The sequence below is a fragment of the Strongylocentrotus purpuratus genome, unplaced genomic scaffold (genome assembly GCF_000002235.5).
Source record: "Strongylocentrotus purpuratus isolate Spur 01 unplaced genomic scaffold, Spur_5.0 spur5_scaffold_4, whole genome shotgun sequence".
NCBI lineage: Eukaryota > Metazoa > Echinodermata > Echinoidea > Camarodonta > Strongylocentrotidae > Strongylocentrotus > Strongylocentrotus purpuratus.
The window spans coordinates 12,261,067-12,289,029 of NW_022145610.1; the positions used below are offsets into that span (position 1 = coordinate 12,261,067).

The 27,963-nt window shown below is 39.4% G+C and overlaps 2 protein-coding genes across 6 annotated transcripts in view; one reads left to right on the forward strand and one right to left on the reverse strand.

Annotated features, from left to right (window-relative positions):
* Positions 1 to 308: 308 nt before the first annotated feature.
* LOC592090 lies at positions 309 to 13,704 on the reverse strand. Of its 3 annotated transcripts, none has more exons than XM_030997664.1 (8): positions 13,370 to 13,704; positions 9,803 to 10,102; positions 8,873 to 9,025; positions 7,223 to 7,495; positions 4,508 to 4,562; positions 4,120 to 4,314; positions 2,170 to 2,466; positions 309 to 1,429 (listed from the first exon to the last, which is right to left on the reverse strand). In XM_030997664.1, the coding sequence occupies exons 2-8, from the start codon at positions 10,033 to 10,035 to the stop codon at positions 995 to 997; spliced, it is 1,641 nt and encodes a 546-aa protein (XP_030853524.1). In that variant the 5' UTR covers positions 10,036 to 10,102; positions 13,370 to 13,704; the 3' UTR covers positions 309 to 994. The 3 variants fall into 3 exon arrangements, with proteins under 3 accessions (XP_030853524.1, XP_030853523.1, XP_030853526.1); XM_030997663.1 differs by having other exon boundaries at positions 9,803 to 10,432; XM_030997666.1 differs by lacking the exon at positions 9,803 to 10,102.
* A 3,655-nt stretch (positions 13,705 to 17,359) lies between these two features.
* LOC115929146 (pre-mRNA-splicing factor SYF1-like) overlaps positions 17,360 to 27,963 on the forward strand; it is a 42,622-nt gene continuing 32,018 nt past the window's right edge. The window contains exons 1-7 of one of the 3 annotated variants that reach the window (XM_030997474.1): positions 17,360 to 17,533; positions 21,042 to 21,190; positions 23,911 to 24,034; positions 24,601 to 24,798; positions 25,183 to 25,317; positions 26,262 to 26,426; positions 27,751 to 27,810. In XM_030997474.1, the coding sequence (XP_030853334.1) occupies positions 17,492 to 17,533; positions 21,042 to 21,190; positions 23,911 to 24,034; positions 24,601 to 24,798; positions 25,183 to 25,317; positions 26,262 to 26,426; positions 27,751 to 27,810 (873 nt within the window). In that variant the 5' untranslated portion in view covers positions 17,360 to 17,491. Of the gene's footprint in view, positions 17,534 to 21,041; positions 21,191 to 21,275; positions 21,314 to 21,392; positions 21,433 to 23,910; positions 24,035 to 24,600; positions 24,799 to 25,182; positions 25,318 to 26,261; positions 26,427 to 27,750; positions 27,811 to 27,963 lie in introns of those variants that run through there. The other 2 variants (XM_030997475.1, XM_030997476.1) reach the window with 2 other exon arrangements.

Below are 27,963 nucleotides of genomic sequence, written 5' to 3' on the forward strand. Positions count from 1 at the left end.
GAGAGTGGCAAGTGTAGATTAATATCTTGCACAGTCCAACAATTTATCCACTAGACCACAACACCTCTACAAATGTGACCAGCTGAAATCATCCCTTTTGAATTATCAAAATAAGATTTGTGATGTTGCCACGACTACATAATTATTAATAAAGAAGTATTACGTTTGAATTTGATTTTGAATTTGAATTTGAATTTATTAACAACACATCACAATAATGAAAGTACATTATATTATGAACTATCATACAATGCAAAGAATAATACTGATACATGTATACATAACATAAGAGTAATGTTGATTGAACAGTATGGTTTTAAAACGATATTTAGACATAGCTCTGCATACTATTAAATGTCATAAAACATAAACACGTAAATATGTGTATTGCTTAATATTTAGGTGAAGTTGTTAATGGGAACTAGAAGTTAGCACAAGTGCTAGTCGAGCCTAGTTACGTTATGATAACTGACGCTCCCCATATCCTATACCCCCTTCCTCTTCTGGGCCGATTCAACTCCATCTTTATCAGTGTTTACGTTTACCTGGTTGAAAGGCATTTTATGCCATACAGATTGATGGAAAAGGAGATCAACTTTATGGCCTTGAGTGCCTCGATCCCACAATCCTACAAGACATTGACCATTGTAACTTAGAAAACCAGCTGTCAGTTTTCGGAAGTCCTATTCGAATACATTTCATTCTAACATTTACAAAGTATATATACATATAACTATATTGTGAACCATTTATATGCCTGCCTTTTTTACTGTATGAAATCCAACTTATGGTTGCAATAAATGAATGATATAATAATAAGACGTTTCCATAAGATATACACAATCACTGTTTCGTGAAACCACTCTTGGGCCACGTTTGATAAAAATTATAGCATCGATAACAAGTTTGCCATTAATGGTAACTTCCATGAAAAACTTGATTATAAATTGGCTGTTGAGTGGTGTACATGGTAGTGACTACAGAGTCACCCTGTTCATGTTGAGAGTGAACGGTATGAAGGCAATGAAGCCGTAAGAGGGGTTGTTTCTCCAGATTCGGTTGTATTTTCCTCTTCATTCCCAGTCACTCCAAATCTTTCCCCAAGGCACTCCGTGACTCCAATGGGTATGAGGAATACAACAACACTGATCCCACAAAGTAACACACTAAAGCTCGTCAGCGCTGTTCGGAGACCAACCAAGGATGCGATCGGAGCAAAGGTCAGATTTACAGCGCCTCCTAAGGAATTTGTGAAGAAGAAGTTGAGCGCGAAAATGGTCGTCTTGCACTCGAGGGGTGTGAGGTCGGAGATGACGGCGAGATTGACGACGTAGAACCAGTCACTGGCGGCGATATAAATGCCGAACAAAGCAACGGCCATCGTAACTGGAGTTAGAGAGATCAGCGGTGACACGACTAACGAGATAACCTGCAGATGAAAACCAAAATACATTATACTGATGATATGCAATTATAATTATCATCAGAAAGAATCATGTCAAAATCGTTGTTCCGCTCATGATCAGTGGCGCAGCGACACTGACAGTTGAAGGGTAGGGAGGGAATCGAGACGGTCAATATTTGTTGCCCTTTCAAACGGTGACAAATAAAACTAAAACGACAGGAAAGGAAAAATAAAGGAAAAGGGATAGCGGAAAGGGAACACTCAAAGAAGACGCTACTTTTCCCTCCTTCCCCCTCCCATTTATCAATGACCTTTACATTTTCATGTAATCCACGTAGAAAGACCGGAGATCCCACCCTCGGCACGACGCCACTTACTTCCTCACTGTAATGACCCATGTTAGGCTATAGTACCCATTCATGCCACAGTAAGCAGTGGGAAATTGCCTCTACAGAAGACGGCCGCACCTGAACTTGAAGTTGTCATAACAATGTTCAGAATGAGCTCCTTTTTTGGAGGTTATTTTAACCAGCGCATGGACCTACTACGTGTTTGAACTCAAGTTTGCAGTCCAAGTCATTTTCGTACACAATTAATGTAAGACCTTGCGCTAGACCATCGCATCCTGCGGGGCTGTGTCTGTGGCTAGAATTTCGCCTGGACGTGTATATGCCTAAAAGTCTTCCTATTAAATAGCGTAGTTTAAATAACGTCTAATGCACGTGCACATGCAGAGCCTAGCTTCGGTACATCATCATTCTTACCATCAGAACAAGGCTGAGCCATAGCCGTCCGCGTATACCGGAAGTTCTTCGCAGGATATCACAAAGGAGCCCGCCAAAGATACTGCCCGGAAAGGACGACACCAGTGTGACCCAGCCCAGAAAAGCCACATTGAAGTCAGGAAAATACTCCGCCATATAGAGAGTGATGTTGTACGACCCAACGTTTAAAGCGGCTATGCGTGACGTGTTGGCGAGGATCAAGGGCATCATGACAGACCACACAATCTGCCTCAGACCAGCGCGTTGCTGCTTCCAAGAGGGCCGGAATGTTCTTGACTGGAAGAAATTGATTATGAAAAATAGAATTTCACAATAATTAATGGTATTACAAGCTTTGCTTTTCATTTCGTTAGTCCGATGAGAGCATTAGAATCTACCACGAAAAATATCACCAATATAATCGTGAAGACTTTCGAAAATTCTACCTAAGGCAATTTAATGAGCCCTGTCAATCACCTTTAGAATATGCGAACATTAGAATGACCTCTTATGTAATCCGAATATGATTTCTAGGGGATATACAATAGAGTATTAAAATTGTCCTTGTCTTTATTTCCCGAAGTTCCTTACGATCGTGTTCATTGGCCTGAATTCACAAAGGAGGTTTGTCGACAAACCGAGGTTTATGTACGTCATATGACGCGTTTTTACGCGTTTTTTTTATAAACCTGGTTTGTAAAAACGCGTCGAAGGTGGGCAATACGAAGGTGGGCAATAGTGGGTGGGTTTTTTTCAGCTTGGGGTCTGCCTTCTGCACTAAGGGTAATACTAATTTTTGTATAATAATTGTGTTAATGTAATCTCTTTGGATTATCAAAAGCACGAAGTTAGTCCCTGTCACATTTAGAAAGTAACTTGAATAATTTATGATTATTACATTAACTATCTAAGGTCCTCTTTGATAAGAAAGGTAATTTTATCTAGTCTTTGGTACACACACCTTAAAAGGGGTTCTTTTTGACATATTTACATGACATAAATGGTATCCCTAAAAACTGATCAACATTTTATAGGAAATGTTAGATTTCAAGTTGATTTTCAATAACAATGAACAGAATTTGAATCTTACCCCCCCCCCCCGGGGGGGGGGGGGAACTAAGATTCGGTTTGGACGAGGTTGACGCTCAAGCCTCGAAACCCCTACTCATTTTTTTTTTTTGGGGGGGGGGTTCTCGAAGTAAAGCCCATTTTCACAATTTTCGAAAAAAACGGACCAATATTTAGGGATCTTTTTGTAAAAATGGAACCCACTAGAGCGGCACACCCCCGTATGTTTTAATATGTGAGTACCCCTCACACCTCTTCTTTCTGCTATAGAAGTAACCTTTAATTTATATCAATGCATAATTATATCAACACAGGTGGAGGAGTAGTTTCAAAGGAAATTCAAATATTTGTAAACACCCGGATAATCTTACTTCTGATAATCTCTCGGACTGACTTTTCGAAATATGATTTTCATAAAGTACAACAAAAAAGTAACTCTAAGGGTCTTCATAGGTGACCCCTACCCTTCAAACTGTTCATAATTATTGTTTGTATTAGTGCTACGACAATTCTCTGTAAATTAATGACCTCCCTCCTACGATCTAGTATTTGTTTATCTTAACTATAAACTTAAATATTAAAGAAATGGGTACGAAAAGTGTATGTACGGGGATGTTGCCGATTTTTGTCATTCCCTAAGTTTTCATCCAGTTGAAGAAATGCATTTTTTTATTTAGTGTGATCTTAATATCCAAATTAACCCGTATGATTATTTCTTTTCTCCTCTTTTATGCATTATATTTTGTATAATATGATTCTGTTTTATTTCATCCCGTTTAAAAATTGTATCGTTAAGTAATTGTAAATGCTGCATGTATGGTGGAAGTTCCACTTTTGTGGACAAGAATAAATCAATCATCAATTTTTTCTTAGTTTACCTACCTGCCCTCGACAGTGAAATACTTTTGGATTCGCCATGAAACAGGAACCTATGGCGACAACAACCCCCATGGCACCACATATGTAGTAGCACCATCTCCAACCGATACCGTCACTCACAAAGACGAAAAAGTAAGCGATGCCGTACCCTGCAATACATCCGTAGTGTGCTACCCCAAAGACAAGAGTGTGTACTTTCTGATAGGGACGAAAGATGGAGAGAATTATTATTACTATTAATGCTTAAGCCAGTGCCATTAGTTAAGGGGTGTAGATCCAAACACCTACAGCTTCTTCAATACTAAATCATATCATATATGATGTACTCGACACAGGAGCCATACTTAACCTCACCAACGCACCACCACATACACTGTCTCATAGTACTTACCGAAGGAAAAACGCTGGCAAGATAGGCATAGGCCACGGGCATGTGGGGGCATGAGCTGCAAGAAAACATGATAGGACAGTAACATTTTTAGTTTAAAAGCTTCAGTCTCAAGTAAACTGATTCTGGAACTTCATCTGCAAAGCTGATGAAAAGAAAGGCGTCGCGTATTTTCGCGATCTCTCAAGACTTAAACCAATTACACACGAGGTGTCCTTTCGACAACACCATTAACTGCCTGCTCTATAACCACGGCCCTGTTTCAAAAACTTCTTATCAATAAGAAATACTAAAAATGGTATGACAAATAATCTGTCAGCCAATCACATGCAATGATTTAAGTGGCTTTTAACAGTTGTTACTTGTTACTGATAACAAGTTTTATATGAAACTGTGCTCTAAAATCAATGAACAAAATCAGCCCATACGCCAGGACGGCCTTTTACGAAGACGTCGAAGGTACAAGTTTGCCGATATCCAATTGAAACGCGTGTATTAAATTTTAACTCGCGTTTCAATTGGATGTCAGCAAACTTGAATAGTTATAACGCCTTGTACTTCAATGTTATATTTGCACTTTCGTTGGTGCGATACTCTTACACAATGCGTCAAAACAGCAGCATTCAATGACGCACTCTTACGTCAGACACCTGACGCTTCGTGTGCAACGGATTAAATGAACAGGGGCCCGTTTCACAAAGCCTTTTTTCAATGAACAATGACAAAATACAGTGACAAGTTTGCTGATAACCAATCGGAAGCAAGAATATCAGTAGCTTAACAACAACTGTCATTTTTCACTGATGACAAGTTTTGTGAAACGCCCCCCCCCCTGTTCTAAATTGTCAGAATGTCTCACACGATAATGGTTTCGACTGCGCCGTGGGGGAGGGGGGGGGGGCTAAAAGATGTTATCATTTTTTTTTTGTTCTTAACATATGGTTACAAATAATACTATATTGCTGCTCGCTATTTTAAAAAAAGCGTGCAGAAAAATGATATTTGATCTAATAACCCATTGGAATAAAATAATTCGACACACAAATGCATACTTAGTACAGTGGGAGTCACGTGATGACATAAAAATGTTTCAGTTATGCGGTAGGGTTTACATCTACCACTAGTATCTAGTATATCGTTTCTAACGAAGTAAAATACCATGTGGATTTGTTTCGCTTAATGCTTGATTACACTTTGTATATTTAATCCCCATTTATGCTCATTCAACCATTATTTCAGCCTTCTTTTTGGCAGAAAATACTGAAACCTATAGCCTATTCCCTCTTTCTTTACTCACAAGGCCGTTGTTCGTTACGTAACGAAAGCGTTTTTTTTTTTTCTTCTTTTAAAACTGTATTGTTACTGATTGTGCCTGCATGCCATTAACACGATCATATCGACTTTTAAAACATTCCACTGATTAAGTGTAATGTCTACATGCACCCTCATGTATATTGCATAAATAGGTATTGCGTTCGGACTACAATCCAGGACTAAGTACGTTGCATGTAAAACGTCATTAGGGACTTTTAGATTCGCACAAAGACAACGGGGGATTGCTACGATCGACGTCCTTTTAATGCACTGCCTTGAATGGACGTCACACGTATCAGTCCACGCAAATCTAAAAGTCCCTATTGCCATGTTCCCACATTTCAAAGATGATGGTATAATTAGGCATTTGGGATTGCCTTAGGTTCATTTCCCGATTGTATTTGACATCGTGTCATTATAATACTTGTGTCTGCATTAAAGGTAAAGACCAGTATTGGAAACGCCCCAATTTCAAAAAATGAAATGGAAGCTCTCATTACCAATCATGTGAAAGAATATGTTTTGATTTATACATGATGATAAAAAAATTGCCGGGAAACCGCCTACTAATTCATATATTTGGTAAATTTGTTTCTATCATGGTCTGTGAGAGATATAGGGTAGTCCCATATAAATCTTTCTGTGTATAGTGCAGCTTAGTGCTCGTAACTTTACGAAGAATGGGCCAAATTTCTTATCATTTTGATGATTCCAGAACCTTGCAGATGCTAGATGCTAGATGATCAACCTTTTCTGATCGATTCCACAACGTTTCTTTCACAGTGCAATCGCATGACCATAACTGGTCTTTACCTTTAATGTGTATATTCAAAACATAATTATCGTTCAGTGATGGCATCAAATAGATGTATGCTAAGAATGGAAGGTGTGTGTGGGGAGGGGTAGTGGGGGGGGGGGGACGGAGATAGTGTGATGGCCCAGTAGTCGATCACATACGATGGCATGATAGGCTCGATAGAGTTTATAAACAAAGGAGCTTGAGAAAAAATAAGAAAAAATCTGAAGACGTGAATAAAAGCTGGATAGGATGGTGAGTACACATTGGGGTTGGGGGTATACCTACTTGTTTAGGAGCATCTTGGAACTTGGGAAGATGGATGGTAAATTCAGAAGAGGAAAACTAAGAATTGATAGTTGACAGGTCATATAAAACATCACGAAGAAGATGGCTACGGATAGAGAGGGACAGAGAGGGCGCTGTGTTTACCTGTCCTTAGCAAAACACCATAGGGGAGAGTGTTTGGGGGAGGGGAGGCGAGGGGAGGAGAGTGGGGAAGGAGGAAGCAAAATGCAAGTCCAGTGTATGTGGTCCTTTCGTTTGTTTGCCTGAACACTGCCAGTTCATATTCCGAGTAAGTTAAATGAATAAAGATGCATACTTACAATACTCCAAAGAGGAACCTTAGAAGGGCGATGGCCCAGTAGTCGTTCACATAGGCTGTTATAAAAGTACAGAGTGTCCATAGTATGGTAAACAACCCTATCACAAAGGGTGGCCTCAAAGATAACCGCTGGATCAAGCCTACGAGGGGAATACTCGTAACACCTTGGACGATCAGATAAATTGGACCGGCCAGAATTTCAAAGAGTATGCCTTGTCCAGTGTACTGTATCCCACACACGTCTGGAAGGAATAGTGTGCTGTTCTCAGAACACCTTATGTAAAATTGAGAGAAAGAAAAAAGTGAACGAGACGAAAGCAAAAACATGAATTTTTATCAGACTACAAGTCAAAATAGTTATTTGAAGAGACACGGTAACAAAACTTATCGAATATTGATGATGGAATAATAACCACACCTTTTTCGTTTGAATAACACTAGTCTAAGAGAAGAGAATGGGGTCCTGAATAGAGTATTCGTGAATGATAATGAAGAAGATGGTAATGCATTATTGCCATGACATTTTTATTGTTCGTATTATCGGAACGCAATCTCGTTCTTAGTTCAGGCAAAATTTCATAAAGTTTCATTTTCTTCGTTATGGATGACGGAAGACATTTTTTGCCAAACAGGGGTTGTACATAAACATATTTCTCATAATTATATTTAGGGTACATGTATGATTGAGAATTTCCTTGAGGGAAAATATAAGATTTCGGACTCTTTTAAGTACAGAGCAAATTATAAGAGGGGAGCTTGCAAGATAATAATAATAATATTCGGCTTTCATAAATAGCGCCCAGATACGTCACAAAGTTGCCAATTAGTGTGTTAGATTACTTGCACTTTAAAACATTCATAACTATCCTATTGTTTCTAAAATCTGCGCTAATTTTTACTCTAATTTTTCAACTTCTATTTAAACCAATTAAATATCAGGGTGGACCAGCAAAGCACAGACGCACACAGTTTCCAAGCCAGGATTACGATTCGACTATCACGACACGACTGAGAACCAGACTAGGCGTAAATAATCAAATCTGACTGAACGCCATAAATATAACCAACAACACAACAATTCAGGGTGGACTTCCCCTAAAGAAATGTATTTCAAACAGAATCGGATATCCAAGATAGGCCAAAGCTTGACGCCTTGTAAGCCCATACAATTAAGTTACTACAAGCATTATAAAGGGGTTCAAGGTGATGCAGAATAGCAGGTATCCCTAAGCGAATAATCTGAACAAGATGCAAAGCTGTTGAAACCATAAAAGTGAAGTTTTGGTTCCTACTGTCTGAAAATGGGAAGAGAGGGAAGTTCGGCGGTAAGAGAGGGCCGAGAGAATGGCATGCATAATAATGTCGACAATGAGAGGGATAGAAAGATACTATCGGAGAGAGAGCGAGAGAGAGAGAGAGTGAGAGAGAGGGATAGAGATAGGGCATGCGAGCGATAGAGTCACAGAGAGGGGGTGGCTAGTATGTGCGTGTGTGTGTGTGTGTGTGACAGAGAGAGAGAAAGAGAGAGAGAGGGAGAGATCGAAAGGAAAATGATTCCAGGAAGAGACACGATTTTTACATTTTTCGTGCACCTTATTAAAACCCAAAATATTATACAGGCAAGTATTGAAACGTAAATTGAACATCTTACCTTCCGATTTCGGAGCACAATCCATCTAGATCTCCCGTCATGTTGTGATCATGAAGATAGTCACGTGCCAATGTTTCGTTGATCACCTGACATTGTGTTTCTCCAAACTCCAACTCGTTGGCCATTCCGAATATCGTTACGATTAGAAGATACCTGGTATGAAAAGTTGCGTAGCAATGAATAGTACGTAGAAATTAATTCAGATGTATTTTCTAGTTTTAATGATGATTTTAGATTTACAATTAAGGTCTTGTTTATATTGTTTGTTGAAATAAAGCTTTAACACCTATATATAACGGCACAGATTGATAGAGATGGGCGGGAAGGGGGCATACCCGTACACAGTACGTGGTCAAAGGCTTAAGGCCATAATCATACTCAAAGTGTGCACATATTCGTAAAATGAATATTGACTGCTTTGAGGGACACGGTTAAAGCTATTTCTAAAGGCGAGCTCGAAATTGTACTGTGCCCCGAGGAGCAATAGTTTTAACCGTGTCTCGAAAAATGAGTAGTCAATAGTTTTATTTATATACCGCATCCTCTGTGTCAATTCACAAAGAGCGATATTTTAACAAAATATGCCTTTCAAAATGTATTCATTTGTGGGAAAGCATTGGACGTGTTTCATTTTGAGTTTCCACAGTTAACTTCAAGCGAAACCAATGCGTCCCTGCACTGTGGACACGCAAGTAGAAGTGTACCCGGTCAATATTTTCACTATACTACCCAGCAGTCAGTAGCGAATTTCATGCCTGTAGTTCCGACCAACCAGAGGCCTACAATGTTCATATGCAATATAATATAATAGTTATGATACGCATTATGGCCCGATGAGCTAATTTATGGCTCATGCATTTCTCTTACAAACCGAAAAAGCAATAATAAAGGTTCAATCCCCCCGGAACATTAACTGGATACGCCACTTACTGCTGAGTGAAGTTCAAAACGTTGAGGAATGTGACGATAGCTAGGGCGTAGATTCTCCATCCTAAACTAATCGATTGCTCATCAAACTCGTAGACCCTAATTTGCTCAGCAGGCTCCCCCTCTTCCTCTTCCCTCTCTTCTGCTTCCCTCTCTAGTTCTTCTTCTAAAATTGCTCTAACGAACGGCGATTCCTGAGAGTACTCCAGCCATAGAAAGTCAGTTTCGTCGCCCATGGCGTCAAATTGAGACCCTCAATCAGCCGATGTGCCCATGTGAGGAAAACGTGGTAGGTATATCGACCTGAGTCGTATAAACATGGATTTATTCCTTTAAAAAAATAGTGTTTCTTTCTCGATCGGAGAAATGAAGAGCAGTCAAACGGTAAAACGGGATATCATGGCAACTACTGGCACAAAAGCGTAAGAGAGTGATTTTGGGATTTGTCTGTCTGCCTCGATCATTTTCAAACTCCTAAAAGCACCTCAGCTTCTAATCCCACCGCTGCCACCAGTTTGAAACTATAATGTGTATCGAAGCCACTAATCCACTGATCCTATTATTATATCATATTGTCTGCCTATTCTCTATTGACTCTATCTGCGAAGGATACAACTCCGCAGTTCTCAAAACCTTGAGGAAATCAAGAAGAAGAAGAAGAAAAAGAAGGTATCATTCAAAAGCCTCATTAAAACTCGACTATTTCTCTGCAAGATCTGATGCAATGACAATAATAAGTTTGTTTGCCTACGGAATATTCGAAGACTAAATCAACAGCTTCAATGTTGTTTATCCTGGGGCCCGGCCTGCAATTCTTATTACCCAAGCGATTGCCGCGGTTACACGTTTGCACCCGTGTGGAGAGTGGCAAACGTGAATTACTGTCTCTCGATTCACTTGAAGTAGTGCCGGGCTCGGATTCGAACCCGTAACCTGCCTAGCTTGGACCGTGAGTTAGGTGAATGAACCACAACACCACTAGTTTTACCACTGCAACTGTTTATGATCGGAGAATAGTGCCAACATTAATTTATTTCGTTATTGAAATTGACAGGATAACTTAACCGTTCCTAACGATCAACCAAGCAGGCTCGCTTATATAAGAATGAGTATAGTCCGTAGGCCTCGTCTATGGTGGCCCTGAAGGGACATCGCGAATAGACTAAATCGTGAAAAATATGCGATAAAATTCACGATATCGTCAATTCTATCGCATATTTTTCACGAAGAAATTCACGAAATTGACGATATCGTGAACTTTATCGTGAACTTTTCACGATGAAATTGACGATATCGTGAATTTTATCGTGAAAAGTTCACGATATAAAGTTCACGATATCGTCAATTTTATCGTGTACTCTATCGTGTACTCTATCGTGTACTCTCCTGACGGGCGCTTCGTAAACAAAACCAGCCCTAGCTGGGGGAGACAGAGAGAAGGAAAAAAGGGAAAGGGAAAGAGAAGATAAAAGGAAAGAAAGAATAATAAGAAGAAAAGAGGGAAACGGGGGGGGGGGCGAAGGGCTCTTGCCTCCTCCTTAATACCCCCCCCCCCCCTCCCCGCCAAAAAATAAATCAGAGAGAGAGAGAGAAGGGAAAGGGAAAGGGAAAGAGAAGATAAAAGGAAAGAAAGAAGAGGAAGAAGAAGAAAAGAGGAAAACGGGGGAAGGGCGAAGGACTCTTGCCCCCCCCCTCCCCCCCCCCGCCAAAAAATAAATGAGAGAGAGAGAGAGAAGGGAAAAGGAAAGGGAAAGAGAAGATAAAAGGAAAGAAAGAAGAGGAAGAAGAAGAAAAGAGGGAAACGGGGGCAAAGGGCTTTTGCCTCGTCCCCCCGCCCCCCGCCAAAAAATAAATAAGAGAGAGAGAGAGAGAGAACGAAAGGGAAAGAGAAGAAAGAACGAGAAAAACGAAAAAGAGGGAGAATAGGAAAGAAAGGAAAAGAAAGAAAAGAAAGGAGGCAAGAGCCCTTCGCCCCTGTTTCCCTCTTTTCTTATTCTTTTCCTCTTCTTTCTTTCCTTTTATATTTTCTTTCCCTCTCCCTTCTCTTTCCCTTTATGGCGGGAGGGGGGAGGGGGGGGGGTAAGAGCCTTTCGCCCTTCCCCCGTTTCCCTCTTTCCGTCTTCTTCTTCTTCTTTCTTTCCTTTTATATTTTCTTTCCCTTTCCCTTCTCTCTATCTCTCTCTCTCTCTCCTATTTATTTGTTGGCGCGGGAGGGGGGAGGAGGCAAGAGCCCCTCTTTTCTTCTTATTCTTCTTCCTTTCCTTTTGTATTCTCTTTCCCTTTCCCTTCTCTCTCTCTCTCTCTCTTATTTATTTTTTGGGCGGGGGGATGCAAGAGCCCTTCGCCCCCGTTTCCCTCTTTTCTTCTTCTTCTTCCTCTTCTTTCTTTCCTTTTATCTTCTCTTTCCCTTTCCCTTTCCCTTCTCTCTCTATCTCTTATTTATTTTTTTGGCGGGGGGTGGGGAGGGAGGAGGCAAGAGCCCTTCGCCCTTCCCCCGTTCCCCTCTTTCCTTCTTATTCCTCTTCTTTCTTTCCTTTTATATTTTCTTTCCCTTTCCCTTCTCTCTCTTATTTATTTTTGGCGGGGGGGGGGAGGAGGCAAGAGCCCTTCACCCTTCCCCTGTTTCCCTCTTATTCCTCTTCTTTCTTTCCCTTTCCCTTCTCTCTCTCTCTCTCTCTTATTTATTTTTTTGGCGGGGGGGGGGGGAGGTAAGAGCCTTTTGCCCTTCCCCCGTTTCCCTCTTTCCTTCTTCCTCTTCTTTCTTTCCTTTTATATTTTCTTTCCCTTTCCCTTTCCCTTCTCTCTCTCCTTATTTATTTTTTGGCGGGGGGGGGGGGGAGTGAGGAGGAGGCAAGAGCCCTTCGCCCCCCCCCCCCCCGTTTCCCTCTTTTCTTCTTATTATTCTTTCTTTCCTTTTATCTTCTCTTTCCCTTTCCCTTTTTTCCTTCTCTCTGTCTCCCCCAGCTAGGGCTGGTTTTGTTTACGAAGCGCCCGTCAGGAGAGTACACGATAGAGTACACGATAGAGTACACGATAGAGTACACGATAAAATTGACGATATCGTGAACTTTATATCGTGAACTTTTCACGATAAAATTCACGATAAAATTCACGATATCGTCAATTTCATCGTGAAAAGTTCACGATAAAGTTCACGATATCGTCAATTTCGTGAATTTTTTCGTGAAAAATATGCGATAAAATTGACGATATCGTGAATTTTATCGCATATTTTTCACGATTTAGTCTATTCGCGATGTCCCTTCAGGGCCACCATACTTGTCCGTGCACTCAATAAAAACACATCACTTAGTAGCTTCTTTGCACTGATATTTATCTTCTGCATTCTCAAAACATTCATATTCATTATGTTATTGGCCTACGGGTTGGCCTACTCTCGTGTACCTCGAAGATACATGCATGCATACACACTTGCTCAGCGTTTTGATGATCTTCAATTAACTTCCAGGGTAGAAAATATATAAATTACACTGTAAATTGTGTCTATGCGATACTTAACATCAGCTGATTCGGGTCGGTCGGGTAATCGTAAAATCATGTTCTTCTTACCAATTGTTCTCGTTCTGTTTGTCTCCCTCCGATCTGACATTTAAGCAAATCACAGTTTATTCCTCACTCCTAGTCCTAGCATCGCAACCAATTAGCACCAAATTTAATTCCTCGGCGTTATATACGCTACTGCATGGATCATGCAGAATAATATTCTCGCAGAAGTAAATTAGTTGCAAGAGTTCATGTTGTTAGTTGTAATGTTTGTCCTACTTTAGGGCATTCACGAACACCTCAATTTGAACCACATACAGATATCCTATCTTCTCTTGAACGAATACGCTCAACGGCACTGTGTGGGTGCTGATGTTTTTGCATGAAGGCCTCACGTATATATAACACTCTCCCTTTTATTCCCTTTTTCAAACTCATCGTTTTCTCCTGGCCTTTATGTTGTACATGCATGAGTGAATGTAAATACCTGCTGCTACTCAGCGAAGGGGATTATTATCTTCAAGGCTTGTTTGTTTACATTGTATTATAGGACATTAAGTTGTTAATCGAGGGGAGTGGGTACTCTCTGAAGAAAAAAAAATCGAGTGATCACTGACGTCACTCCCAAGAAAGTGAAAATAGAGTGAAAATTCACTCTTGTCTTTTTATAGAGTAGATGACCCCTAGGTCCCTACCCTACCCTCCCCCCGCCCTCCCCCGATTAAAAAAAAAATAAGATTGGCAAATATGAATCGTTTTTATCCTTATCTCCGGGCCTTATCCTTGGCGCCGACAAAAAAAGAAATTTGAGGAAGACCCTTTTTTATCGGATAATTCTCAGTTGATTTTTTTTTTTTTTTTTTTTGGGGGGGGGGGGGGGGGGGAATTTCGTCATTACTTATCCCGGTACAGACAGCACTTGCCAGATTATATACTTAGAAGATGGTTGCGTTTTATTACCTCTTATTTGTCAGTATTGGAGGAGTCACGGTATAGTGGTTATCACTTGGCTCTCAATCAAAGGGTTTAGGATTCGAATTCCATCTGTATATTTCCTTTTTATTAACATTATAAATGATAGCGATTCAATGATCGCAGACAGATAAAGTAACTCCATTACATATTTATAATTAAGTAGCATAAAATATATTTTTATTCATATATTTAAATGTATATAGGCCTATAAGGATTTTCACTTCATAATCAAGATAGATAGAGTTACAAATAAATCATAATTGAACAGACATTATCACATAGCATACATGGCCCATAGCAATTCGAGTTGCCGAAGCAGGGCATAACACACCGGCGTACTGGTGGGGGCGCCAGCCACCCCCCCCCCTAAATAAAGTTGAACCATGGCTTATTTTCAATTCCATATACAAGTGATGTATAAATGTTCGTGATATCACATGATTTTCAACAAAATGCGCGTTTCTCCATTTCTGTTGTAACTGACACATTCCCAAATGGCCAGAAAAATATGTGTTTTTATAGTCACTAAGGGGCCATGGCCACTAACAATAACACTAGTAAAAAAAAAAAAAATCCTTTCCAAAAGCAACTGTGACAAGCACTGCCGGGCGTTCCATACTTACATCATCTCTATGAACACTGCACATGTACCGTTAAGGGGCCCAGTGGGGGAAATTGAAATTGAACGGTACAACGAATCGTCTTCTTTCTCTAATAATGTAATGAAACTGCAAAGCTTCCGCGCTTCGGGGGGGGGGGCAACTGAATTCAGACTAGGATTAAGAGTCGAGAACGGTACAACGAATCGTCTTCCTTCTTTAATAATTTAATGAAGTGTCAAAGTTTCCGCGCTTTGCGCGGGAGTGGGTAGACTGAGAAATAACTTAGTTCCTGGCCCCGGGTTTATAGAGTTAAATGTATAGACATTTGGACATTGGCATTAACATATTTGTCGGTAATTGGTTGCTCGTTTTGTCGGTAATCGTTGGCCTCTACACCATGGGTGTCGATACTTACGTAATACCTATTCATCAGGGGGGGGGGGTGAATGAATAGATCATCCCCCCCCCCCCTGATGAATAGGTATCAGTTACGGATCGACACCCATGCTCTACACCCTCCCCACTGACAAAGATCTAGCGACGCCCCTGATAACGACATAGTTTATAAACTCAAGAAAATTGTTGCAAGTACTACTGATGGAGTACCGGACCACCGTCTTTGTGCATTGTGCGGCATCAAAGCATATACAACGTCTCAAGACGTGACTCTTCTAACCAATCAGAAGGCCTCGTTTTTTTCCAGGAAGTGCCGGTGGACATTAATGCGCCAAATGTGGTTCTCAAATTCCAAAACATCCCCACTCTTGTGGAAGGGGTAGGAGACAGCAATTTACGTTATATTACTCCAGGAAGTGCCTGAAAATGCGTATAATTTGGTTCTCAAAATGCAAATGCTTCTTACTCTGGGAGGGGCCCAGACTCACACCCGCTTGGTCGCTCCGCTCCCTCGCCGCTAAAGCCTCGTTCTGTCGCTGCATCGTTTTACATATATTTAACCCCATGCCATTTTGTGCCCCCCCCCCGGTAAGAAATTCCTGGATCCGCCACTGCCGCCCATACCCCTTGAGCTTCGGGGGCTCCGCCCCTTGACCCCCGCCGAGGCTTTTCCCCTAGACCCCACTTTGCGAAACGTTCAGCGGGGCCTGCATGTTAAGGTGGGGTGCTGCGGATTTTTTTTTTGTCAGCCCCCCCCCCCCCCCCCCCCCCCCCCAAAAAAAAAAAAAAAAAAAAAGGTTTTTGCTCATTACGCCACTGGCATAACATATAAACATAAATATAAACAGATGCACAGGTATGAATGATACATATTACAATATTAGGGCCTATATTATATCATATGACTTCCTCGATACATTTCACTTATTCATCATTCACAATACTTGCCATTTAATTTATACATCCATGATGTTTTGAACTGACTCGATTCTCTGTTTGTATAATGAATCTTAATTGTAATGAATATAAATATGTAACCAATAAACTTAAAATTCAAATTTCAAGAGTATCACAAATTTACATCCATGAACAATTGAAAATGTGCATCAACAGAATAATGATTAATCGACTATTAAGGTGTTGTTCTTGCGAAATACGTCGTTTGTGTTTGTGTAGAAGGAAAAGAAAAGTAAAACAAATAACTTATATCAGAGGCATATCCGTTTGGAAAACGGGAATTCATGCATGCGTCTCCTGGCAGCGCTGCGTTCATTATAAATGAAATAAATCTCTGATACATATTATGGTTGAAATACTTTATTTTGTTTTGTACCCAACTAAGACCCTTTTTTAAACCGTCCTCTTTTCTCCATTCTTTATAATTAAACAAATGTTTTTTTTTATTTTCCCCGGCATTGCTCTGACTTAAATAAAGGTAAGGTTGTCAGGTAGCTAGACTATTAACAGTTTTGAGTTATATCTTTGTTTTCGTTCATCTCTGTCAATTTCATCCTTTTAAGAAGTTAGATTTTTATCGAAAGATTTTTATTCCACCAGGCTTTATATTTTATTATTACATAACAATTTCAACCAGGCAATATCCTACATAAACACAGTGTGCAAAAAAAAATTAAGAAGAGATCAATTTGTTCATGTATGTCGGGGACCCCACTGGAAATAAGCTCTCGAACTTTCGTGGGTTATCCTGTTCAAGCTGATATAATTTAGATATGTTATTCTTTCATATTGTTGTATGTTGGAGCCTTGGAGGCCTGGCTAATAAAATTAATCAATCAATTAAATCGGTGATGATCAGCTCTCACAATAACCTTTTCTCCTACTTTTTGTTTTCTTTCTGAAAGTGATCGAGCCAAGGTTTTGCACCAGCAAGGCTGGTGATGGAAAAGAGGGACATGGGGGCAAATTGCAATAATTGGAATTGTATGCTCTTTTATCTACGAAGATCTCAGGTTTGTGGGACACCCCCTCCAAGAATCTATACACCCTGAGAAGTTGTTCAAAAAAATGCCAACAAAATTTGCAATCAAAAAGATTTAAATATGACTGAAAATTGGAATGTCTCCCTCAACGCTCAATATCTGCAAGGTAATAACTCACGTTGGGGCAACGATATATCGCTCATTTATCTTTTGAATCTGTCTATAAAATTGTGGAATATATATAATATATATATAGTCTGACTTCAGGAGGAAGTATGCCGATATCAGGACCTGAGCACTCGAGAGATTTGATATTTGTGAGTATTCTTTTCTTCTATGTTTGTTTGATGTATGTAACCTTTCGGTCGAGCCCTCCGGATGAGTTTCTCATCGGCTTTGCTATGAATATAGCCGTGAGTTGCGGGGACCATCAGCTCGAATGACCGCTCGACGCTTACCGGCGCGGTGTTCTGGTAATGAGAAAAAGCAAAAGCCTATTTTTATTTACTTTTGTTTGTAATAAACGTCATTCAAACTGTTGATATTGAGCTAAAATATGATCTCATCTTGCATAGTATATGTTAACTAAGTAAGACTGCTCTTGTTTAGGAATATTATAAATTCGTAACTCCAGGTCACCGGCGTGAATTTGTTGAAATTGAAATGAAGCTGTTGTCGTTGACTAGAATCTATGTTGTGTTGATGTTGACAACTGACAAGTGACAAACTTCACAAAGACAATAACAGTTGAAACGGCTCTTGTGTGACCTTGTCTTGGTTTCATGTCATTCAACAAATACGACAAAGATTAATGCATATTTTGGTGATTTTTTGTTGTTTCTTATTATTTAGACCCTACTTTTGTTTTTTTAGTTTGTGTAATTGTTTGATTAAATCTATGAGTATGACTGATTATGTGTATGTGTAGGGTCAATCATGTTATAATATAAGTTATATTAACTATAAGTACCGGTAATATAGTTCACTTGAAAATGACAAAAATTTTCTTGTCATTATTGTGTGGTACTAGTGTACTTTCGTATCCATTTTTTACCCGTATCTCCGGCGTGGAGAAAGCCTAATAAAACATACCAAAAATCAACGACATCTAAATCTCCATCAATTTTTCAAATAAAGGTCATGATTTAAAACTTGTTATGTTTCTTACCTGTTTTATGTCAATTTTCTTGTCTCTTTTGGAGTAATTTTCCTAAAAACCAAGTCATTATAATATACACTTTCTTACAGGTTTCACGGCAAACCGCCGCACAATTACAATACCATGCGTGCGTGAAGTTACAGTCGATAACTTCACGCACGCTCCCACTAGGGCTGCGACGTGTAGTTGAATGCTCGAGTACCCTCACTGTTGACAACTACTCGGGTACAATTTCTCGTACTCAAATATTCGGCCGCAAAAAAAAAAAATCCCGGTCACCTGGCACTGTCAAGGCCAACGCTTAACCGTGCCAGGGAGAGCGGTGGCCGCTGGCATGGTGCCGTCGGTAAAAATGTTTCCCAATTCAAGCACTGTCGAACTCACCACTCAGAAACTGGGACCAAATATCCAGATTTCTGTTTGGACTTGGAGGAAAATGGATTATTCTGCCATGTTTGGTTTTTAAAACAGCATTGTTGACTGTCGTTATTATTATTAAATCGGCGCCTTCAACTGCAACTCGAAGTAAAATTGCATGCGTTTTCGGCGACGGACCTGGGATAGTGCTCCAGCGGTATGGCGGTGGCAAATTTTTTTTTTTTTAAATCCAAAAAAAAATCCCAAAAATTATAAAAAAACATGGCGTCCGAATATTCAAGTATTCGCTTGTAAGCCTGGGAGTGTACTCGGGTATCTCATTAATAATAACAATCCGGTTTTTATATAGCGCTCAATACACCGATCCAACGATGTACCTAAGCACTGTTGTCGTGCACAGCCTTAGCTCCCATGCCCGCACCCCTTCGTCGGTACGGTATGTAATTGGCTAATTGCAATGTAATTGTGCAGCGGTTTGCCGTGAAACCTGTGAGAAATATATTATAATGTCTTTTTTTAGGAAAATTACTCCGAAAAAGATAAGAAAATTGACACAAAAGTGGTAAGAAATATAATGACTGTATCTCATGACTATTATTTGAACAATTGATGATGACTAAGTTGATTTTTGGAATGTTTTAGACTAAAACTTTTGTCTTTTTATTATTATTATTTATTAGGCCAATCTTAAAAGCACAATACAATGACATTTTGACAGATCGTGCAATACATAAACAATACAAGAGGAAAAGGAAGGGAGCAATGTGTGGGCCAGGGCTCACAAAAGTGAAATTCAACGCTATTACCTGGAGGCATGTGAGCCCTCACAGGTTGCTCCCAAATCATCTTAGATGTAAACATAACATTGACATACACACAAACAATATTGCACATTGTTTTACAAAAAAATACATCTTAACTCCCCCCTAACTTATTCCCCCCCCCCCTCCCTCCAAAAACTAAAACTAAAACTACACATTTATTACATATCGCATATTCCTACAAGTAAGGATATTGTTTAGCCTATTTAGGAGTACAGAGGTCGATTAAAATCATGATACAAGCAGCATTATACTAAAGTAATGAAAAATTAAAGAGAAAGGGAGGCTGGTATCTTCAACAGGGTGGAGACAAATCTTTGAAATCAGACATAATGTATTTAGTTAAAGACGCAGGATACAAAGCCTACAGTATGCAAGGGCCTAAAACAGTATCAAAATGTAAGTGTATAAATGATAAAAAAAAATAAAAGTATACAGAGAATATAATAATAATAATACCTAGCTCAATGTTATATACATGTAGGCCTGAACAAAGCATGTCTATATCAGTACGGTAAGTCTATTAATATTTAATAAAGAAGTTAAAGTAATTAAGTACAATACAATTGTTATATGTAATATATATAGTCCAGCATCATGGCAAGATATCTATTAAGAAAAATAAATGGAAACTAGTCAGAGGATATAAAGTGAGGTAATATAGATACATGTACATGGATAACCGGATGAGATAACACTACAACTAGGCACTATCTAATATTGCTGCTTTTGAGACCCGAAGAAAAGAAGACAGAGAGGATACCACTGCCTCATCTCTGACAATGATGGGAAGAGTGTCCCAAAGTCTTGGAAGTCGCCTTGAAGGAGAGAAGAACAGAGAATTAGTAGGAGAAGGAAGATGGCGAAAGGACAGAGTGTGGGGGGGGGGGGCGAGGATTGATGAGCATGTTATCAAGCAGAGCTGAAATCAATCACATAGACCGTATAGACATTTCATGGCAAAAGAACACAAAAGGTTGTATCTACGAGAAACAGGTGAATTACCAATTGAGAGAGCGGAGTCTCTCGTTGTATGGCACCACTCCACGAGATTGATTCAGTGCAATACGCGTGGTCCTCTGGATCCGTTCAAGTTTGTTTTCCTGGGAACATGTCCTTGGGTGCCAAGCTGGAATGCCATACTCTTGTATCGAGAGTGCTAGTGCTCTGTAAAGACAAAATATAGAGTTGCCAAAGGATATCGGTGCTGTTGCAGGGACTCAAACCCGCTGAGGTTCACAGTCTGGCGACTTGCATATCCACTAGACCATAACACCTCTACAATTGTGTGTTCTGTGTTTTCTATATTGTATGTATCTGTATCTTATATGTTTTTTTATGGATTTGAATTGAAATAAAACTTGAAACTTAACTTAAATTGTATTTATTCAATTATTCATTTATTCATTTATTCATTTATTCATTTATTCATTTATTTGTATTTATTCATTTTGTTTGTGCCCTTAGGAAGAGGATGACTTGGCCTATGAGGAGGAGATCTTACGTCATCCGTTCTCTGTCAAGTGTTGGCTGCGTTATACCGAGCACAAATCTAAAGGCCCCCCGGCAGGACTACATCTCATCTATGAGAGGGCCCTCAAGGAATTACCAGGAAGGTAGGTGGAAAAATCGACAAGTTTCATGTGCTTTACGTTTGTAGGAACGTATTAATGTAAAACCTTCCCAATAGTGTGAATACATCTCAATTATGAGAGAGCCCTCAAGGAATTACCAGGAAGGTAGGGGGGGAAAAAAGTTACATGTGCTTTACATTTTTAGCAACGTTGTAATGTAAAACTTTCCCAATAGCGTGAATACATCTCATCTATGAGAGAGCCCTTAAGGAATTACCAGGAAGGTAGGTGGAAAAATCGACAAGTTTCATGTGCTTTACGTTTGTAGGAACATTTTAATGTAAAACTTTCCCACTAGTGTGAATACATCTCATCTACATGTATGAGGAAGGTAGTGAAAAAAAAAGTTAAATGTGCTTTATGTTTGTAGGAACGTTGTATTGTAAAACTTTCCCACAAGTGTGAATACATCTCATCTATGAGGAAGGTAGGGGGCAAAAATGTTCCATGTGCTTTACGTTTGTAGGAACGTTGTAATGTAAAACTTTCCCACAAGTGTGAATACATCTCATCTATGAGGAAGGTAGGGGGGGAAGTTACATGTGCTTTACGTTTGTAGGAACGTTGTAATGTAAAACTTTCCCACAAGTGTGAATACATCTCATCTATGAGGAAGGTAGGGGGGGGGGGGGAGTTACATGAGCTTTACGTTTGTAGGAACGTTGTAATGTAAAACTTTCCCACTAGTGTGAATACATAAAAGTTACAAATTGGGGACAACTTTGAAAAGAGAAAGAAGTAATTCTGGACCGTCTTGTCCAGGTTCATGTACATGTAAGTACCTCTCAGAAACCATTACCGGTAGTGTACTCTTGGTTCATTTCAGATTTTCAGTGTCACAAACAATGGGAATAAACATAATAAATACAAACTAGATCATAGATTGAAAGCAACACAAACTCCCAATGTGGGAATCAACAGAGGCCACTCTGTTAGATATTGTCCTTAGAAGCTTCTGCCTGTACTATCATGCCCTGCATGTAAGGAAAGGGGGGGGGGGGGGGGAGGCAGGCGCGGATCCACGGGCCGATTCTACCAGCACGCCCCCCCTCCCCCCGTAGTCTCACAAACCGGTAAAAAAAAATAGGGATAGTAACATAAATTTTACCTAAAAATTTTTTTTTTATTTAAATGGCCCCCCTGACCTGCCAGTGACACAATTAAATTAAACTTTTGAATTCCATCGCCCGATGGCTGCGATGGCTGTCTCATTTACAAGGGCCAGCTAGGTCTGCATCTGATGATTGCTATGCATGCATGTCATGATGTATTTGTACATCTGTAATACCTCGCATGTAGGCTGCTAGACTCTAATATTAGTCGCTTCCATGGTATTTATCATTGCAATGGCCAGGCTAGCGTGTAAAAAAAAATTACGCCTGCGGGGCCTGTGTATACGCATACAACACTGATCTTTATGATGTCTTTGACATATCTTCTTCTCCCCTTGCAAACGAGAAAGAAAACAAGGTCATTAAAAGGGATTAAGCAACAGATAATGATGGTGATTCAAATTGATGCAAATATTTGTTTGAATAAGCACTGCTATTCACCAGAATCTTCTTCGTAAAAACAACTTTTACAAATCTCAGCCATGCTTACTGAGGTGAGACGTTCCATTCAAATTAAAATACTCATTGAAGAATACACTTCTCCAAATCTGAAAGTGATCTTACAACACAGTGGCAGAATTGCATGGCTAAGATTTGTAAAAGTCGTTTTTACAAAGAAGATTCTGGTGAAAAGCATTGCTGATTCAAAAAAATCCTTGCATCAATTTGAATCACAATGATCATTTTGTCGCATGATCCTTTTATTAAATAACCTTGTTTTCTTTTTTATATGCAGGGGGAGAAGAAGCTATGTCACGTTAAGAAATCATAAAGATCAGTTGCATTATGCGTATATAAATATGATAACAGAACAAAATGTTGATCATCGATCAGAATGTCATTTTGGAATACCTACATGTATACAAATACCTGATCTTTCTGTGCTGATACCACATTGTCTTTAGTCCGTATCAGTATTAGTATGAGCCAATATAAAGTTATTATTCTTTCTTCAGTTCAGTATAATGCTTTTCCTCAAAAATAGTTTCGCTATTTTTTTTAGGGTTGAGACGCTTTGGTTTCAAACAAATATATGTGCTCTTATCCGACCCCCCCCCCCCCCCACCCCATCAAGGGCCGTTTCATCACGGACCCTTTTTACAATTTTTACAATTTTTACAATGGGTGCCCCCAAGCCAAAGGTGCTTTTCCTAAGAGTTCCTTGTAAAAAAACTGAGGTTGTTGCGGAGGTTTTTGAATACCATTAAAAGCATCATCTCAAGTGTGATATTAAAGGGATCGGGTAACTTCATCTCAGATTCTGAAACAAAATCATGGATTTAGCTCATGCTTCAATGATAATTATAGACTTTTCGGTCAGTCAGGAACCCCATGACTTTTACAAGCCTGTCTGATTATCAAGATATTTATGATTGGAAATCTAAAACAAATTTTGTGTTTTCCTAACGGTTTTCATAACACTACAGTCTATTGGGGTAAACAAGTATAGTAAAACCGGTCACTCAAAGATTTTTAGCTTTTTTGAGGCGTAGGGCCATGCATCTCAGATTCAACATTGTTAAACGATGCCTTTAAAAGTATCATTTCAAGAATGATATTAATATGCCAAAAATATTGTCTTTATTACAGCTACAAGCTCTGGTATAACTACCTGAAGCTGAGAAGGAAGGCGATCAAGGGCCGTTGCATCACGGACCCTGGATACGAGGATGTCAACAATGCCTTTGAGAGAGCCTTGGTCTTCATGCACAAGGTGAGTCAAGGACGTTCAATTTCAGTAGTGGAGTGCGATGGCTCAGTGGTCTGGTAGCCTGGAGGTCCCAGGTTCAAAAACAAGTCTATGCACTGGTGCCCATTGGTATAAGATCCATCTTCGTTCTAATGGGAGGCAAATGAGGTACCCACCATAGACGGGTGGCCCACACAGGAAGACACTAAGACCAGTTTTACTGTATGTATATAAAAAGAAAGAATAAAAGTAAACCCTGGAACTTTAGGATTAGAGGCCTGATAATTTACCGGATTTGAGTCGGTTTCTCGATTTGTTCCTGATTTTTCCCTTATTTTCTCTAATCTCCCCTATTTTTCCCCTATTTTTCTCCAATTTTTCCCCAATTTTTCCCAATTTTCTTACTCAAAAGGGGGGAATGTTGTTAGAAGCCATTTTTTTCCCCCGAATCCTCTTCTTCTTTTTTTACTCAAGGGGGGCGTCGTTGAGGAAAAAAAATAAACCTTTTTTTTTAGTGCTCACTAACACCCCTGGGATTGCTAAAAAGAAAAAAATTCATCATTAAATGCCACCTGACCTTTATTTTCCAGATGCCCCGAATCTGGCTGGACTACTGCCAGTTCTTGATGGACCAGTGCAAGGTCGCCCGGACGCGCCGGACGTTCGACCGCGCCCTGAGGGCCATGCCCATCTCCCAGCATCACAGGATCTGGCCCCTCTACCTCAAGTTTGTCCGCTCCATGCCGCTCCAGGAGACGGCCGTCCGGGTGTACAGGAGGTACCTCAAGGTATGTTAGAGGTCGTGTGACACAAGTTATAATGAAACATTATTTTTTCTTGGTTATGTTTTTTCTGGATCACACTGTATAGACAGCTAGATCGGTGACTAACGGCCGCACTATGGCGGCCGAGACCGGACAGCAAAGTGCAGTCACACCAAAAAAGCCGGCAGCGAGAAAGTCACCAAGCTATCTCAGAGTGCATTTGAAATGGGGTCGTGAAAGTAACTAACATCCATACATTTGGGGGTACTATTGGCGATAGCGAGAGTTATACAGCATGCTTGTCCATACAACGTTGATATGAGAAGAAGAATAATGTGAGGTTTTTCATGCCCATAAAATAGTTACGATTATTGATGCTCAGGATGTACATTTTCTTCATTTTTGCAGCTGTGTTCTGAGAATGCTGAGGAGTACATTGAGTACCTGGTTGACATTTTGCGCTTGGACGAGGGCGCTGTTCGTTTGGCAGACATCGTAAATCAGGAGGCCTTTGTGTCCAAAGAGGGAAAATCAAACCACCAGGTGAGGCACTTAGACCTGGGGAGCGTTTCACAAAGACTAAGATCGACTTTAAGATCGACTTTAAGTTGGACTTAACTATGGCAGGCCTTTCATGCCACTGTTTGCTCTCACCATTTACTGCCATTTGTCTTTCAAGGGACATACAAATTATGGTCACAACATACAGAATTCACACTTTTTGATAATTCATTATTGAAGGAAAAAGTATTATCTAAAGATCATAACGGTGAGAGTAACCAGTGGCATGAACGGCCTGACATAGTTAAGTCCAACTTAAAGTCGATCTTAGTCTTTGTGAAACACCCCCAGTGTTCTCATTAAAAGTCGATTTGAAAGAGTTGCGTTGCACCCCTGAAATGGTTAGACTTTGATCAGCTTTCATGTGTAAAATCAAGTAGCGGCTTAGTTATAACACGGGAAATGCGTACTATGGTATGTGTAGGAGTCATGGCAACAAGACGAGGAAAGGCCTCTGGTAGATTGCCCCAACTGACTGCAGATGTAGATGCAATGAGTGCCAGTGGACGTCCACAGCACAAGCCTTGGTTCACATCACGATAGCACTACCCACCCACAGTCCACCCTTACAATGAGAATGGTGTCCTTGACTCATTGTAGATGTAATTCAATTCGTTCAATTTGTTTCATTCATTTCAATTTCAATTTCCATTTTCAATAAAAACAATTCAAAGATATATACAATAATAAGCATTTGCAATATATAAGAAAATGAAACTAGGGAACTAAAAAATAAGGCCAATTGGCCTTGTGGAGGCATATCCCGAACAGTAGTTAAGAGATTTACATAATTGACTCTGTATAATCTCAGATTATTGTAATTGTAACAATAAATAATAATAATTAATGTTGTTACTATCGTAATTATTATCATTATTATTATTATTATCATTAATATATCATTTTTATAACATTCCGTTATACAGCTGTGGCATGACCTCTGTGACTTGATCTGCAAGCACCCGACCAAGGTCACGTCGCTCAAGGTCGATCCCATTATCCGGGGAGGGATCAAACGCTTCAGCGATGAGAGGGGGAAACTGTGGTGCTCTCTGGCTGACTACTACATCAGGAGCGGTCACTTTGAGAAGGTGAGTGCTTCGTTAACTCTTCGCTTAAGTTGAATTTAACTCTATGTTAGACTTAACAATTATGGAAAGCCATCAGCATCTATGAAAATATGTTGTATAAGTTATTTTAAAAGGTAAAAAATGTTGATACAAATCATTCATATTTTCTTTTATCAAGGAGATTTCATATTCTTGATGTGGAATTTATAAAAAGTCTAAAATATTTGAATTTTCACTTTTGAATATATTTTATTTTAAGGCTACAAATGGCTCTCTAAGTCCAACTTAGTTAAGTTCGATCTTTGTGAAACACCCCCAAGTTTAGATTAATCTTGCTCTGGAAGCTGTATGGATCTTGAAGCTTCGGTTTATCTATCCCATGTTAAATACAACGTGGCACAGGGAGATTATTTGTGTTGGCATAGAAAGAGTTAAGTAGGCAGGTAGCCCTACGAAGTAAAAAGGGAACTATATGGGGCCAGTCACCACAAAATGAGTCCAGTGTCGCATTAGGCTCAATCGTAGTAATAGCGATGTATAGTGTGTATGTACTGAAAATTGACCCACCTACCACATTTAAGATTTTTCCAAAAATCGACTTATTAATGTCTTGTAGTTTATGTCCCCAGAGCTTAGGTCACGAAAATATCTCCTTCTAACATTTTTTGGCAAATAATATAGGCTATGTAATCTGAAATTATCACGAAAATGATGCATTTTTAAAACTGGGTAATCCCATTGTTTATAAAGTCAAATTAGGTTTTTGTTCATATTTCTGGATATAATTTATCAATTTTAATGTGTGACCCCTTAATTTAAAGCTTACTTAATGTAGATTCATATAATACTTAAAAACAGGAATAAAATTTTAGACCAACTGGACTCATTTCATGGTGACAGGCCCCATATATATAACTGATCACTTTAGATAGGATTGTACTTTAGTTATTGCCAAGAAACTATTAATGAGTGTAAAATGTCTTTATTCAAACAAGGATGTTAAGTATTAAATCAGCAAAAGACCTTTTTCTTATTTTCAGATTAATAAGAAACCTTGTTTTTGATAGGACTAAAATAACAAACCTGTGTTCAATGTGGAAAAACCTTAGATTTCAGATTGAATTTGTGATGTATGTTTTGAATTTTTTATTTCATTTAAAGTAGTAGATCTCTGACAGGTGGGCACCATAATATGTTGCTCAATTAAAAAAAAAGGGAATTTGACGGAACTATTTAAGTACAAATAAGGCCACCTTTTAATTTTGTTTTGGTCTTCCAAGATTCTGGACTATAATACCTGTGCAACTATTACATTATCTTTTATCTTTAAATTTCTTTTATTCAGGCAAGGGACATCTATGAAGAAGCCATCTTTACAGTGAAAACTGTCAGGGATTTCACCCAGGTAAGATTAACTAACAATAATAATAATAATAATAATAATAATAATAATAATAATAATAATAATAATAATAATAATAATGATATGTCTTGTTACCCAGGGTAGCCTCATCAGTATTCATACTGTTCTCCTTAAGGGCCCTGCAATCATGTCATT